Raw genomic sequence first — 16,877 nt, forward strand, 5'->3', positions numbered from 1 at the left:
CAATAAACTCGCAGTTTATGTTGAATTACCTCGTCTTGGGATAAAGGAGAAAAGATGGAGATCAATGAAGAGTGCAGCTACCAAAAGAATAACAAAGCAAAGTTTTTCACTATTACCTACGAGTTTCTCGAGCTTCGCGTTTGTGGAGCAATCAGTTAAGAAAACATTGCCTCGTTCCTTCCAGAAATAAGAGAAGGTGTTGATACAGCTAAAAGAAGATTTAAAGATCTTTTTTTTTCCTACGACAAAAAAAAATATCTGAAAAGAGATAACGTTAGGGGTATGCACGCACGTACCTTTTCCTATGGGGGAAAAAAATTCTTAGTAAGTTTTACAAAGAAATCTTTGAAAATAACCAGATAAAGAACTCGAATTTAGGAATAAAAGAATGAAATATGAAAAAAATGGGGGGAAAAAAATAAAATTTAGATTTCTTTTACCCTTATTTGCCGTCGGTGCTGATAAAAGTCCGTCTTTTAGGCGTATTTTGCCCGAAACATTCACCAGAAGCCCGATTTCAGACGAATAAAAGTGCTCTTCGCAACGGGTACGTACCATTTATGCTATATACAGGGCGTCCCATAAGTTCGTAAGTAGTTAAAAAATTAATAGAAAATTCTGGAATCGGTTTTTTTAATGCTTTTTGCCAAGAAGTTATTGTCGTGAAGGGGGATTTTTTTTTTGGCATAGGAAAAAAAAAATAGTTCAAATTTTTGTTTTTTCTAAAACTGAACCTGTCTCCGATCTTTTCTATGTCCGAATCATTCGTGAAGCTGCAGCCATCTATTCGTGGCTGAGGTAAAACAACTTCGCCAACAGTGTCAGAAATCCACCTTTTGTCAAAATTTGTGACAAATCCACCAATGCCAAAATCATAATAAAAATATTATTTATAAGTGCCAGGAGCAGGAAAATTCAGGAATGTTAATTTTACACCCTGCATTTAATAGGACTGTTGTTTACATATTTAGTGATTTGCTCGCGGGCAGCGCCCTCTGTCATCGAAAATTTGAACTATTTTTTCAATGTTAAAAAATCCCTCCCCCCCTCGTGAAAATAACTTTTTCGTAAAATGTATCGATTAAGGTCCCAGGTTCGAATCGGGGGATGAATATAGATATTTTCCCAAACGAGCGCGAGGCGACCACCGATATAGATGGTGACTTCATTTCACACCCAACTCTACAACTGCAGTAAATTGCGGCGTTGCGAGCGATGCGGCAGCCACATTGCGTGGTGCATCAGAGAATTCGACCCTGGATAATTGTGGTGCAATGATAAATGCTGCAAACATTTTCGGTCCGATAAGCCATCGTGTAAACGCGCGCTCATTGAATTCACCGCGAATGAATTTTCTCGCTGCTCGTGAATCATTGCACGAACTTATCCCGCAATAAATCGTAGATGATACGCGTGCCCATATTCTGGACGTATCTATTTGATACTGTATATTGTATGGATGTGATTACAGGGTGCCTCGAAATTGGCGGGGCCCGTTCGATAAACCAAACAAAAAACCCCGGTAAGCTATCCAAATGTGTATCATTTGCTGTATTGTACTTGCGAAAATTTCTTTTTTTTTTTGTCAGACTTATCCATTTCTACATTAGTTACAAGATTCAGCAAGAGATGGCGCTGCAATCTTGGAAGAAAATCTGATATTTTTAAAATAAATATCCACCATAACCAAAAAAGATAAAAATAAATAAATGACGACACACGAATTCGCAGAAACCCGTGAAGTCATATGGGGGGGGGGCAGTGTTTTGCTGACTTTTGCTGACAAGGGGGGTCAAAAATGGCTGAAAATCTGTTTACGTAATACTTGAATGACCCCTTTTCGACTCTTCAGGAAAAATAGCCTGTACACCGTTTCAGTCTGAATGTCGTGAATTGAATTCAGACGCAATTTCGAAATTACTTACAAAGTCCGTTTACAGATGGCGATGTAATCTGGAAAAATTAAAATGCGTTGTTCTCGTTAATCTCGGCCGCGACGTTTGCATAAATTTCTGCGAATTTTGTTGTGAGAGTGCGCCGTGATGATGAATATTTTGAAAATACCGGACAGCATTTTAGTTTTTCAGACTGCACATGTTGCAAACATTTGTAAATACAGTAATTCCGTAATGATTTGATAAATGAATTTTTGGTGCCTATACCACTACTTCTTATCTGTACATGCATCCCGTAAACATCCCTCTGGGAAATTTCCAGCGAATTGATTTCCTGCAAGAACATATTGTGTGTGTGAATACATGGCCATAAGCTACTTATTTAATCGGATGGTCAGAGTTATGCCTATTTCGTGCTGTGGGTGGTGCTGCCACTCAACTTCCATATTTTGAAGTAGAACTGACCGATTTCGGAATTCAATTTTTATGACTTAAAATTTACTGGTTTACCATTGAAGTAGGCTCACATATCACTTAAGTAACCCGCGACACAGTTCCAGAACTTTTAAGCGATCCGTGGCATATTTAGAGATCCCTTGAGTGACATGTGGTACAGTTTTAGAGCTCTTAAGCGGGCCCCAGTGAGGTTCTACATCACTCAAGTTACGCGCGGCCCATTCCCAGATTACTAAAGTGATCCGTAATTACGGATCACGTGAGTAATGTGTGACACAGTTTCAGAGCAGTAAATCGACAAGAACACATTTCCAGATCTACTGGTTTACCAAGCAGCAATCAGTGCATTTTTATCGCATCTAGCTCTTTGACTTTTTTTTTTCAAACGGGGCCCTTCAATTTTGGGACACCCTGTAGATTCTGTTTTATGGAAAATTCACCGACAACAATTCACCGAAAACAATTCGACATGAGTCAGTGAGCCAGGAGAGGAGTGAGGAATGACAATTGAGTGAATCAGTAAATTATACAGTTGTTAGTGAGCGAATGGGCGACGTATAGATAGCGTAAGTGATCTAATGAGTGTTTGTGCGACCTAGTGAGTGTGGGTCATGATGAGCGACCGATTGGTAGATTGGGAGATCTGGTGAGTAAGAGACAGAAAATGAGTGACCCAGTAAGTAAGTGCATGACCCGGTAATTGAGTGCGTGACAGAGAGGGAGTAACATAGTGAGCGGCCTAGTTGGTAAGTAAGCAAATGAGAGTGAGCGACTTAGGGCCGTATTCACCGACATGGTTTAAACCTGTAGTTACAATTTTTGGATAAGAGATCAACATAGATTGTGGTTAAAACCCTGAATTTAACCAATCCGTGTCGATCTCTTATCAAAAAATTGTGACTATAGCTTAAACCATGTCGGTGAATACCGCCCTTAGTGAGTGACAAAGTGAGCCAGTTGATTGAGTGCATAACGGATCAACTCAGTGAATTGATAGAATGAGTGAGCTGGTGAGTGAATGACATAGCGCGCGACCTAGGTATTGAGTGACTTAGGTAGTAAATGAGTGACCTAGGGAGTAAATGTGTGAGTGATGGACATGCTAAAAGTGCTTCAGTGCTTTAATGATTGAAAAGTGCTTCAGTGCTTTAATGATTGAAAAGTGCTTCAGTGATTTTTCTGAGGCCTGCATGATCAATTCTAGATAACAAATATTGATAAAAAGTACTTTTTCAAGTACTTGTGTACACTTTATTTATAATTCATTTCATTTATACCAGTATGATGTCTGCATCCGTTCCCATAATACATACAGTATGCACGTCCGATAAGTGAGTGATCAGCCTACTGAGAGACTGATTAAGTGACATTGTGAGTAACTTAGTGAGTAGGTGAGTGATATAATTAGTGATAGAGAATGAGTTTCCTAGTGAGACTGACTGAGCGACCTTGTGAGTGAACGTGCGAGAGCGAGCTAGCTCTAGTAACAGGCCAGTTTCGCTCATTCATTCACTTGCTCACGCGATCATTTATTCACTCATGACCAACTGATGTCAGTGAATTTTCCATTACGAATTGTTGGCCGGTGAATTTTCCTGGCGGTGAATTGTTGTCAGTGAATATTACGGACACGGTAGAGGTGTATCCTTGATGATCGATCCTACGACGAACAAAAAAACAACTCAAAAAATATAAAAATCATCAAATCATGATTTTAATAACTTGATGAATGCCAAACATAAAGATTCATAACATCATTATCACTCGTGAATGTCCATAATTTACATCAACAGCTTTTTTCTCTAAAAATGTACGAGCAATTAAAAAAGAAAAGGATTAAATTTGGAAACATTAACAGGAAACTCAATAATCCAGAGGGGAAAACAACAACAACAACAACAATAAGTGCTTTTAAAAGCAGCAGTTGTTTTACAGGAAGACTTTTTGGCAAAAAATGTAATTTTTCGGGGCAGCGAACAACACACAAAAATGGTTTTCTTCTCCAAGAAAAGCTCTAGGTTACAATTTCCTCCGTCTCTGAATAGCGTTTTTTCGGGATTTGCGTGGATTATTGAGCGGCTATCACTATTCTGTGTGACATTTGAGGGGAGCTGTTGATTCGAAACAATTCATAAATATCTGGATGAGGGACATGATATTTTATTAGCTGATTATATTATACAGCTCAGCGTATAACTATTGTGACACTTGGTTCCAAATTTCGCGACTTGTGCTTTCTCAATCGACTATCGCATTTGACATTATCCGTAACAGTGTTCTTCAACGTCTGGTGGCGGTTCTTTAGAATTTCCTGTTGGTCCGCAATTCGTTTCGCACAATTTATGTGACCGTTACATAACTGTAGATTTTATAAATGAATACAGTCTCTATTTTCACGGGTTTTTATTTCTGTCTTGCCCGTGTCAGTTTGTTTGAGAACTATTTTTTCCTTTTATGCATTTCTTGGTGGTCTGCAAATTATTTCTCCTATTCATGCGTTTTTGGCTGTTTCCGAAATTATCTTGCTATTTTTCTGCTGGATTGCAAATTGTTTCTCCTATTTGCACATTTTTTTGCGGGTCAGAAAATCATTTGCCCTATTTATGCATTTTTTGCCGATCTGGCAATTATTTCTCTAGTTTCTGTGTTTCTTTCCGATCTACCAATTATCAATCCATTTCTTCTTATTGTTGGCATTTTTGTCGGTCTACAAATTTTTTCTCATATTCATATGCATTTCGACCAGCAATATCGAATAAAAAACAAAAAGTAAATGTCATATTGGTTAGAATTATTTGATATCGGTTAAAGCAATGTTATAAATTTTCAAAATTTTCTTTGTTATGGTCAATTATACTTCAAGTGAACATATTTGATCGAAACACAAATACGGAATTTAGGGCAGTTAACTTCGGGGGGAAATTCTTATCGTGTCGGGACAGCCAGAAAATTTAGTTAAATATTTATTTTTAGGACGTGACCTCGCACTCCATCCATAACAGTTGATTGATGTCACGTGATCTCCTTCTATACCCTGTATATTGTCATTCTGTGAGGGATTCTCTATTATCAAAACTATAAATATAAACAATTGATCGAAATCGCATCATAGAAGGTTGTTTTAAAAAATGGTAACTTCATGAAATATTTTTGGGGAAAAAACATAACTTGTGTAATAAATCATTATTAGGACAATCGTAACATAATAAAGGATTGTTGGAAAGAAAACTTTCGTTAGATAAATCAAATTTGCAGCAAGCATTATTGGAAAAATCATGACTTCATTGAACATTGTTAGAAAAATCATGGCTTTATAGAGCATTATTGGAAAACTATACCATAGAGCATTTTTCAACTCATTCATTGTAAGGGAAATAACAACTTCATGAAGTATTGTTGAAAAAAAATCACTATTGCCGTTCGTTGAAAAATTAATTTCATAAATTTTTCCGAAAAAATAACTTGATAAGACTTCTTTTTTTTTTAAATCGCAAATTCATAGAGTATTGTTGAAAAAAAACGTAACTTCGTGAAGGAAATTGTTGAGAAAAAACGTAACTTCGTGAAGTGTTCTTGAAAAAAAAAAATAACTTGAGGAAAATTGGTTCGGTGAATCGCATCAAGCATTGTAGGAAAAAAATGAATATCGTGTACATAATTGTTGGAAAATTCGTGATTTCGTGGAGCATTGTTGGAGCATCTCTTACTTGTAGCAGCTTAATCTGTTTTATGCTGTCACCGCCTATCTGAAGCCACCAAAGACGCTCAGCCCTAAATTTAACTCATAGTAGCGAATTTCATTAATTATTACCTCGTTAAAATTACATTCGAAGATCAATATAGTGTATCAAGTTTAGCATGTCTCGCAATAACCGCGTGGGTGCTCTTTTGTAGATGAGCATAGACAGTGCTCAGGACTAAAAATATCAGACTCGTCATAGCTGGATAAAACAACCTTGGAAAATGTTTTTGCAATTTTTCGGGGAGAAAGCGGAGCTTTTTGTGAAATGAGAAATCGGATATAACGCTTTTTTGCTCTTCTTAGGAAAAAATTTACAGCGTACATTTATACAAACATTGATCCTAATAATAACAATCATTTTTCCACAAATCGGTTCGCAGTAATAGATTTCCAACCGGTGTTCCGCGGAACCCTCGGGTTCAGTGATAGCTCTCTTTGGAGGTTTCCGCAAAATTTTTTCATTGCCTGTGCAAGTAAAATATATAATAGAAATATTCATGGTTTTTTTTTTTGGAATTCCTTTGGAGCACTTTTCTTGTAACCACCAAGGGTTCCGCTTGAACGTTAGAAACCGTCTGGTATTGAACATACATATATTCATATATTGTAAAATGTATGACAAATTACAAACACTCTGGAATAGTCTATATACAAGATAACGTATTTGGTGTTGAAATACGTTGTATAACATTTTACGTTATAAGATCACTAGATTTTGGTGAGTGCTCCTTCATTTTTTTTGGCGATTTTTTTTTTCATAGCGAGTCCCCAATAGCGAGACTTCAGCCGTTATAATCAAAATATGTCGAGCACTTTCATAAATTTTTCTCAAGAAAGACGCTGATCAACACTGAGCCCACACGATGATGTATTAAAACAGTATTATGTGGGAACAAACACACGCAAAAAACAACACAAGACGAAGACGATTGTTTTGTTGTTGATTTTTATCTGCCGTGTCGATACCGTCTGTTGCGCGTGTTTTCGGACAGGGCCACAAGCTCGGCTGTTCTCCGTCCCAGCTGGACGATCTCGTTCGGCCTCGTGTCGTCTATGTCGACTTTTTCTTGAAGCATCGGGGGCAGGTCGTAATAGACACCGGCCGGTACAGCCTCTGCGCATATAAAAAGAAAAGTGTATTAGAAACATCATCGAATGGAAGTAGTGCAGGGTGCCCCATATATTCGTAAATAGTTTAAAAATTTTATACGTAAAATTAATTCACTCAATTTGAATGTTGGTTTGCGAAAAAAATATATTTGGCACAAGTTTTTGTGCAGAGAACGCTCCACGAAAGAGTGATTAGATCTGAACCTTTCTTCAATCCATTTTGTGTTCGAAACGTACGTAAGGCTTGAGCCGGTGATTCACTAGCAGCAGACCCGTCATTTAGGGGGAGGGGCAGGACCGTTGCCCCCCCCCCCCGGCTTTTGAAAATACACTACAAATGGTATATATATACAAATATATACATGCGTACCTTTAGTACATGCTCTTTGCCCCCTCCGTCCCTGGAAAAAGTTGAAATGACGGCCCTGAGAGAGAGAGACTAGTAGTGCTTTATCCATCAATGTCAAAATCACTATGAAAAACCTTAAGCAAGCGCCAGTAACAGGAAAACTCAGTACTGCTAACCGTACACTCTGTATTTTCTAAGACTGATTTGCTTATTTCAGGTGATTTTGATTACGTTCAGCTCCCTCTATCGGACTAATCTCTTTCCTTTTGTACCACAAAAAACTTCCCTTCGTGAGACACTTCAGCTTTTGGCAGTGAGCGACCCAACGACGAAAAGGCTTTCATAGATGCAGAATTTATAGAAATGCTCAAACTAAGACTTCAATGAAAAAAAATGTGTTCCAGGCTTGGTGAAAAAATTTCAGAGCAAATGAAAAAGGAATAAATTCAGAATTGCGGTGAGAAATAATCTGAAAATTAATAGTATTTATTATCACTGAAAAAAAACAATTTCTAAATTAATGAAATTTCGTAATGAAAAAATAATTACAGAATTAATGAAGTCCATGATCAGTGAGAAAAAAATAATCTCAGAACGGAAGGAATTCATATTTAATGAGAAAAAAATCTCAGAATCAATAGAATCTCCTATGATATACTCCCTCTCCCACATCTTGTCTGACTCGGAGCTCCGGGCTATTCCCGTCAACATGCTACTGTGTGAGTGCAGATACCGCAATTAGAACTTGTCGGCCTCCATGGGAACTTTTTGTTTTCGACTGCGATGTCTCAAAGAATGAAAATAATACTGTAAGGAGTACCGATGACATTTGAAATGATGCAAGCGTTAAAGGTTTGGGAATCCACGGATAAAAATTTCTTAATTTAAAATTATTAATTAATTGATTACATTCTTACCATTACAACGATAAACCAGATCGGACCATATGATGGATTCCTGGGAGAAGCAAAAGACTCCGAGCCTCCCACCTTTGAGTCGGTTGTCGAATATGTTGCCGGTATCCGCCACCATATTCTCGCCTTCAAATACACGCAGCCTGCAATTCAAACATAGCGATATACTAAATTTCAGATTCTAGTAATATTATTCATAAAACTTTCCATAACTTTCTTACATAATTAGTTAATGTAATCTTTGTGAATCTGGGATGTACTACGTCCTCATCCTTATAGAGCGATTCGTCCGAATTGAGAAAAAGTTCGTAAGGTTCGAACTAATTTATTTTTTTGTCATTAGCTGAGGACCAAAAATGGGTTTAAGGACGAAGGAGTTGTACGCGCCTATCAATAGTCTGTTTAGCTACTTAAACAACTGGCTTTCTTTTTATTTTTAGATGAATGTTAGATTACAAAGAACGATTCATAGCGATGGTAAAATGCTCGAAAATATTAACGAGACCTCTCTGCATGGAAAAAAAGCTGCATGGGTCTGTTATAACAACATATGGCATTTTACTGTCGATCCTAGAGGCATGCTTCCAATTAGAAAAAGTAACCAAATAACGTGTAGTACTCAGATGGGTCATTCATGTTGCAAGGGGTTGCGTAATTATTAAGATAAAACAAAAATAACTTTTTATATCTCGTCCCCGTGTGCTCAGAAACCCACTTAGAAGTTGTTGCACCTGATGAGCTAACAAAAAAAATCCACGTTTCCAAGTGCAATATTCACTGAGGTATTCGAATTCCAAAAACACGGAGGGGAATTGAAAAAAAAACAACATAAAATGCGAGAAAATCGTTTTACTCGCATTCAATGCTGTCTTTTCCCAATTTTCCCCCATTTTTTGAAATTCGAATATCTCAGTGAATATTGCACTTAGAAATGAGGAATTTTTGTTTGTTGTCATCAAAAGAGACAGAGCAACAACTTTCGAATTGAGTTTTTGAGCAGAAGGTGTCCTTATAAAAAGTGAACATTTTTATTTTAATAACTATACAACCTCTTGCAATATGAATGAAATATCTGCGTATTGCACGTTATTTGGATACTTTTTCTAATTGGAAGTTTGCCTCTAGGATCAACGGTTCGCCAGTAAAATGCCATACGTCTTGTTACCTACGCACCCTGTACATAAAAAATATCAGTTTTGCTATCTATCGTGTATTGTGAAGATATCATTCATACTCCCTTTTTAAGCTCAGCAATACGTTTCCCTCATAAAAGCTAAGGAGAAAGTTTGCTTTCCGAAAATGCATGTTAGAAGTCTATTAGATTATCGATGATTTTTGAAGAAAAACAAGGAAGTCAAATAAGAATGAACCGCATTGTACTGTATGCACAGTGTTTCTTTTTTCTACGTATTTGACTAGGGTATTTTCTGGTTGTATTTTTCCTTTTTATGTAGTAAAATGTTTAAAGTCTGTTCAGTTTTCATTTTCCTAAAATTCTCGTCTTTCACCAAATCGTTTTAAGGTACGCGAGGGCAATATGGACATTAGGGTGGAACGAAAAAAAAATGTCGAAATTGGCATTGCAATACAATTTAAAATACGCCTTTATGTGAAGAAATTCCATTCCTAATTTTTTTACCCAAAATTCAAACTTCTTGAAGTTCCTCATCGCCCCTGAAGTTTTACGCATGTGTGGAATTCTGTAACATGGCACCGCGGAGGAGGCTTTCCTATTCTCGAACACATGATTCGTTAAGTGAACTGGATGTTTTTCCCCTGTTTTCAGTATTCATCTGCAATCTTACCCCTTAGCTGAGAGGGTGTTTAGCAGTCAAAATGACGACCAGAAGCTTTTATTGTGACATTTTAGGAAATCCTAAAGAGTTGGATTCTCGGGTCTTGCCCACCTATGGCGATGTTAAGCTTTGTTATTTGCTGACTCAACGCAATATGAAGGCACGACAATCAAGAAAAGATTCAGCTATTGCAGATATTCTTGAAATGATCGTGCCAAGGATAGAAAATATTTGGAAAACTGCTTCAATTCCTACGGTTTCTCACTAACGGATATGGAAAATTTTCAAAGACTTTTATTAAAAATACAAGAATCTTCAGAAAAATATGAAAGCAAGGAAAGATTCTAAAAATTTCAAGTTGAACTTGGAATCTTTTCAGTACGAAGCACGGATATTGTTCGACATTGCAGCATGCAAATGTGATTTTGAAGACAGTGTGACAAGTTGAGAAAGATCCCAAATTTAGAGCGAGATTTCTTGCAAGATAAAAGAAGTACACGCAAGATGGCGAGTGGTCGAATAATGTCCTGACAACGAAGAAATTGAAAAACAATGAACAAAGGAAAATGAAAATGATATGCCGTTTTGAAGTCATCTCAAGAAGAAACGGCGGAAACTAGTTCATCAACCATCGAAAACTCATCTATATCAAACGATTCTGAGGAAAGTGATTTATATGAGCCAAAACAGTTTGCCGTTGAAGTTAGCATTTTCATCTACGAGTACCTGAAGCTGGTTCATCAATCAGTGCCAAAGCAAGTACTGCATTTGAAGTTCTACCATCATCCTCTCAGATGTGAACTAAATTACCAAATGTTCCTCTTGCTTGTGATAGAACTGGTGTGTCTGATCGGTCAACTGAAATTATTGCGAATGCTGTGCTGGAAGATGTTGGGTTATTGACGAAAGAGAAGCCAAATATGACAATAGACCGGATGAAAATAAGGCGTGGAACAGCATCACAGAGAATTCTTTTGCAAGATGGAATTCCTAGAACAAAATGTGCGAGGGATATATTTCGATGGTCGAAAAGACAAAACCTTAGCTAATGTCAAAGCAGGTGATTCTTTCCATAGAAAAACCATATCTGAAGAACATATAATTCGGGAACCCGGGAAAATTTATCTCGGTCACACAACTCCAAGAAGCAGTAGAGCAAAGGGATATAAAGTCATCAATCCTAGACTTTTTGAAGCAAGATTTCGATACGAAAGAATTGATGGCGATCGGATGCGACGGAACCGTTGCTAATACTGGTTATAAAAAAGGTGTTCTCAGATTAATAGAGAAAGAAATAGGCCATCCCTTGCAATGGCTTATTTGTCTTTTTCACTTCAATGAGTTACCGCAAAGGCATCTTGTGAAGCATCTAGGTGAATGTTCCATCAGTCCACGCGGGTTTCAAGGTGATATCGGAAAAAGTTTGGAAAATTGTGAAAGATTACCTATTGTGAAATTTAAACCAATCTCTAATAATCTTTCGATAATGGACAGTGACAACAGTGATTTAAGTGCAGATCAGATATATCTTGTGGAAATAGTACGGGCAAAAAACTGAGAATCAAGATAATTCTAAAAATTAGAAACGAAGGATTATCAGAAGCAGAAAAATCCGTACATTCCATGTTCCGAAAATAAACTTTTCTGCTAAGTACTATTCGGAACTAATTGGATGTGATCAAGTGCGAGTAACTGAACAACCTATTATAAAAAATGAGGAACTGGATCCACAAAAATGATCTGAACCTGCTTTTCCATCTATACCGAATTTTCCGTGTCACACGCAAGCAGTTGAACGGTGAGTACGACTCGTAACTGAAGCATTTCTTGCTGTATCAACAACCGAAAGTCGTGGAGGCTTCATTCAAGTCAGAGTAAAATCAAGGAGTACTCTTCCATCGTTTGAAAAAAAGTTGACTATTTTGCAAAAAAGTGAAATGTAATAACAGTGTGATAACAGAGGAAGCAATAGAGGCATCCTCCTGGCACCTATATCGTCAAACTATGTTTTTTTTGTTTTTATAATTTGGAACATGGTTATAGTTTTGTCCCCACCCCACTTTACAAAGAATTTTATAATGTGCACTTAGAAAAGTCTTTTTCCTCGACCTTTAGGGTCCGTGAGGAACCTCAAGATATTAAAATATTTTCCTAGATTTTTTTATAACGTCTTAAAACCTTGAAAGGCATCTTTTGAATACTAAAGCAACATCGATTTCCAAAAAAAGTGAAAAAAAACACCCTTTTTCGTTCCACCCTAATGGACATGCTAAAAATGATTCAGTGCTTCAATGATTGAAAAGTGCTTCAGTAAGTTTTGCTGAGGCCTTTATGATGAATTCTGGAAAACAAATATTGATAAAAGTACTTGCATACACTTTATTTATAATTCGTTTCATTTATAGCAGTAGTAATATAAAATATTATAAGATCAAAGAAGATAAAAGATTTCCTTAGAGAAATTTTGAGTACAGCATTACAGAAATATTTAGAATATCCAATATAAAGTAAATCTAACAAAACTTCAATTTGTAATGGTTGAATGGTTTGAATATATAGCTACCAGTGTATATAAAACATAGTTCAAAAGTGTTTTGTGAAAGAATATTAATGGTATAATTGTTTAGTTTATATATAATTCATGTTTTATTAGTGATTTGACATACCCAAATATATCTTGAGGATCGTAAACTAGAACTTTTTTAACTCGCAACTGCTTCATTTTTGCTTAGTGTTTCTCACAAACTCTATTTATTAACATGAATATTTCATGATGGGCGTGTTGTTTTTTACAAATTTGTACCAAAAATATAAAACAGTTATACAATTGATCGAACTTTTCTAATTGTATTGATGAGTATGTAAAATCGAATCCATCAATAATATATATTGTGTAAACCCGTATTGTGAAGCGGGTAAGACTATGTTGACAAAGTAACACTAACAATATGGGAAAACAATTGTGATTTGTGTGAAAAAATCACAGTATTTAGAACTCATGTAAAAGAATATTTTGATCTTTTCATTTTGCACACGCAAGATGACGTGTGTAACTAAATTTTGTATATTTGTTTTCAAACACACGTAAGTTGTAGAACAGTTTGTATAGTTATGTAATAGTTGATGTAATGTGTTTTTTTTTGTTTCGTCTCGAGAGGACACTGCAATTTTTCTTTTCTTTTCTCTTGTTTTGGCAAACTCTAAAATTGGAGGACATGCCTTAATTCTAATTTACTCATTGTTTTTATGTTAATTTTCAACTAACTCAACTTTTATTACGTGGATTAGGAACAATAAGGGCGTAATAATTACGATTGGGACTAATAACACAATCATACTTGTGGGGAATTTATATTTTTCATAACCCCTTCAGACCCTTGTGCCACAAATGTGAGTTGCTTTTTCTCGCTTTGTAGAATTTCTTCTTCTGACCTCAGGAAGTTAATCCCTGACTTGAAGGATTTCATGCGTTTTGAGTTAGAAATACGGTGAATATGAACTTCAAGGGTTTCCATCAGATGACAGCACTTGCCATTTAACTTGCAGGAGGCGGGAGGGTTTAAGATGGGTTCCAGGAGAAAGTGCTTCCGGGAAAAGTGTGATGTATTACAAAATATTTGTATGTGAAGGCGAATATATCTTGCATCATCTTGGCTTAAGAAACTTGAACGAAATAAACTATTTCTTCACAAAAAATAAATAAATAAAAAGATGAAAGAATATAGATTTGCTGAAATTTATATCTTTGATGTTTATTTTTTATTTATTTCATTTTATTTATTTTTTTTTGTGTGTATCAAAAATGCAAAAACATTTTCAAAATTCCAAAAAAATGAATGCTCGTATCTATAAGGGATAAATAAACGATTGTTTCATAAAGATTAACACCCAAGAAACTTCCAAGCGCAGTTCATGCTCGAATCAGAAAGCCCATTTTTTTTACTGTATGCCTGAAATTACGTATGTTTATCCGAGATTACTCTTATGACGGGATTACACTATAAAAGTTAGATAAAATATCTTTTACACAACTTGAAAAAATATAACCAATAAGTCTATTGGTTACATTCGCTTTCGAATATAAAAAAACCAATAGGCTTATTGTAGTTCTTTTCAAGTTTTATAAAAAAAAGCTTTTACCAAACTTTTATAGTGTATAATCCCGGCCTAAAATTTTTATAGTGTAATCCCTGCCATAAACAAGTTCGCTTTATAGTAATGAAAAAAAAAAACTGCGCAAAGAGAGAAGATTGAATAGTTTACAAAATTTAATAAAATATGCCATTTGCCTTCGTGGGCGTAATACCCGCCAAAACCGGGATTACACTATTAGAGAATCATAAAATTTCAAATATAAAACTTGTCAAATGCAACCAATAAGGTGATCGGTTGCATTTTTGTAGTTTCATAAAAGAACTTTCATAAAATTTTGAAAGTGTAATCCTGACCAAACAAAACAAAATAGAACATGCGAATCAAACGCTCATAAATATCTTCAAGCAAACGGATATCACCTTTTAACCTAGAATACTTCAGTTGTAACAGATACAAAAAGTGGACATTTGCTTGGAAACAAAACCGCACTTGCATGTGCTTCGACTGTATCGAAAAACGCGTGCTGATGTCGCAGAAATAACTGTGTACTGAGGCTTATTGCATATACTGTATTCACCTTTCTTTCTTTCGAACCGCGAGTACAGCTCCGGTCTAATCATATGGACGATTTACTTATGCAAAAGTATGTGTATGTGGGGGAGGTACTTAACAATTTCAGTATGTATTTACTGAATGAGTGTGAATTTTTATAGTACACTACTTAACCTTACATGCACCTATACGCAGTGAGGAATTTCTAGCAAATCGGAATATGTTGCAGCGCTATCTGTGACTGTATGCATATGCATGGACATAACGAATTATCTTACACTTGTTTCGTGTCCTTGTGATGCTGTCATCAAGATGTCAAGATGGTAAATGCTCTTGAATTTTCATATATTTTAAATATCGTATTGAAGGTCTGCCAAGGTCTTTTTTTAAGCTTCGAAGTTAGAAAACCACTAAAAAACTAACTTCAGCCGACCATCACTGTGTCGCCAATAGGGTTCGAACCAAGATATTCGTGATGAGAGCCAATCACGATGCAGCACAACGGTTGTTTTTAGTGCTGCCATATATACAGTCAAACCTCGTTAATGAGTCACTCTTGGAAGAACAAAAATATGACTTAGTAAGCGAAGTGACTCGTTAAACGGAGTAAGCCATAGCTTGCCAATTCCAGCCTGAGGACAATTGGGACTTCCAAAAAAGTGATCCGGTAAACGGAGTGACGTGTTAACCGGGTGACGCACTAACGAGGTTTGACTGTATTTCAAATCAGGAGTGAAGTGAATATTTGTAGCGTTGTAGTTGTGTGCTGCTTTCTGTGGTGAGACTTTATGACAGGGACACCAACTTCTCCCTGAGCATTTGAGCCTTGAAGGTCCTCGCGATGTGAGACTGCTATAAAGGCCGCACTACGACATATATATTCATCTTGGCGTCAAGTCGTAAGCCCTCGGCATATATCGCGAGTCAACCTTGACCATGGCCTTCATAGTTGAACCAGTGAATTGATTATACTAGGATAGCTATTATTATTATTTTTTCTACCATTATGTTATTTTGAAACGTCTTCGAACTACTTTATAGGAAAAACTAATTTTCCGCACAAGGAAAACCTCAGTGTTGTGTCAACTATGCCTTGCATGTTTGAGGCATATTTATGCATTTAAACGGAGCATTTCATGAACTCTGCTTGCAAGTTTATGTATTGATGCAATTTTTCGAAATAAATGTATGATCGGTAAGTGGAAACGTGTAGTAACTAGCTTCTATAATTAGTGAAAAGATACGCACCTCAATAACCCAATTTGAGGTCGATGCAACAGGAGCCATCTGTAGGCGACTTTTTCTTTCCAGCCGACATTACGAGGGTCTCGCCAAAGTAGTTTCACCTGTAGGAACCAAAACGATCTGATATTTAACAAATTCTGATTATTGCCCCGTGGTGTACCTTTGTGTTCAAGCTTGATCATCTATAAAACCACACGAATTAAGATGAAAAATTCCGATATTAAAGGAAGATAATAACAATGGACTCACCTGTTTGTCGGTGTTCCCCGTGTGCCATAGAGAATTCCGAAGCATCTGCCCTGGACCCGTTTCGGATGTGACCAATTTTAGCTGGATCCCAGGTTCGGCGACGGCCCTGAAGGGCGTTGCCTGCCAGTAAGTCTGGGTGCTCTTTTTCCACATGACCACGTAGAAGTTCGAATTGTCTTGGTAACTGCGGGTGGAGACGATAAAATAATTAATTGCTGCTGAACTGGATCATCCCCACTTTCTCTTTGAATCAATTTAATACTTGAAGTAATTATTTTTTTATCGATAATTAATTTTCTCGCATAGGGTCATCGATAACGATCAAAATGTGCGGTGAACGCAACGAGTGGAAGTTTCAATCAATCGCTGTGTGTTTTAGAGGCCGCCCCCAAAATTGATTTATCAGTTTTTCCTATTGGTATGGTTATTCTCCCCGCCAACTTTCCCTGCTCCACTTCATGAGCACGGAACAAA

General features: G+C 36.6%; 1 protein-coding gene across 1 annotated transcript in view; it reads right to left on the minus strand.

Moving 5' to 3' along the window:
* Window positions 1–4,043: 4,043 nt before the first annotated feature.
* The window catches only part of Tsp (Thrombospondin), a 143,372-nt gene continuing 130,538 nt past the window's right edge, over window positions 4,044–16,877 (minus strand). Inside the window, exons 22-25 of the mRNA XM_089252905.1 lie at window positions 16,404–16,587; window positions 16,158–16,255; window positions 8,470–8,609; window positions 4,044–7,207 (exon numbers count right to left, since the gene is read on the minus strand). Of these exons, the coding sequence (XP_089109031.1) occupies window positions 7,041–7,207; window positions 8,470–8,609; window positions 16,158–16,255; window positions 16,404–16,587 (589 nt within the window). The 3' untranslated portion in view covers window positions 4,044–7,040. The remainder of the gene's footprint in view (window positions 7,208–8,469; window positions 8,610–16,157; window positions 16,256–16,403; window positions 16,588–16,877) is intronic.

This window comes from Pholcus phalangioides, unplaced genomic scaffold (genome assembly GCF_987345545.1).
Source record: "Pholcus phalangioides strain wild (caught in Gottingen) unplaced genomic scaffold, Ppha-v1.0 ptg000031l_1, whole genome shotgun sequence".
Taxonomy (NCBI): domain Eukaryota; kingdom Metazoa; phylum Arthropoda; class Arachnida; order Araneae; family Pholcidae; genus Pholcus; species Pholcus phalangioides.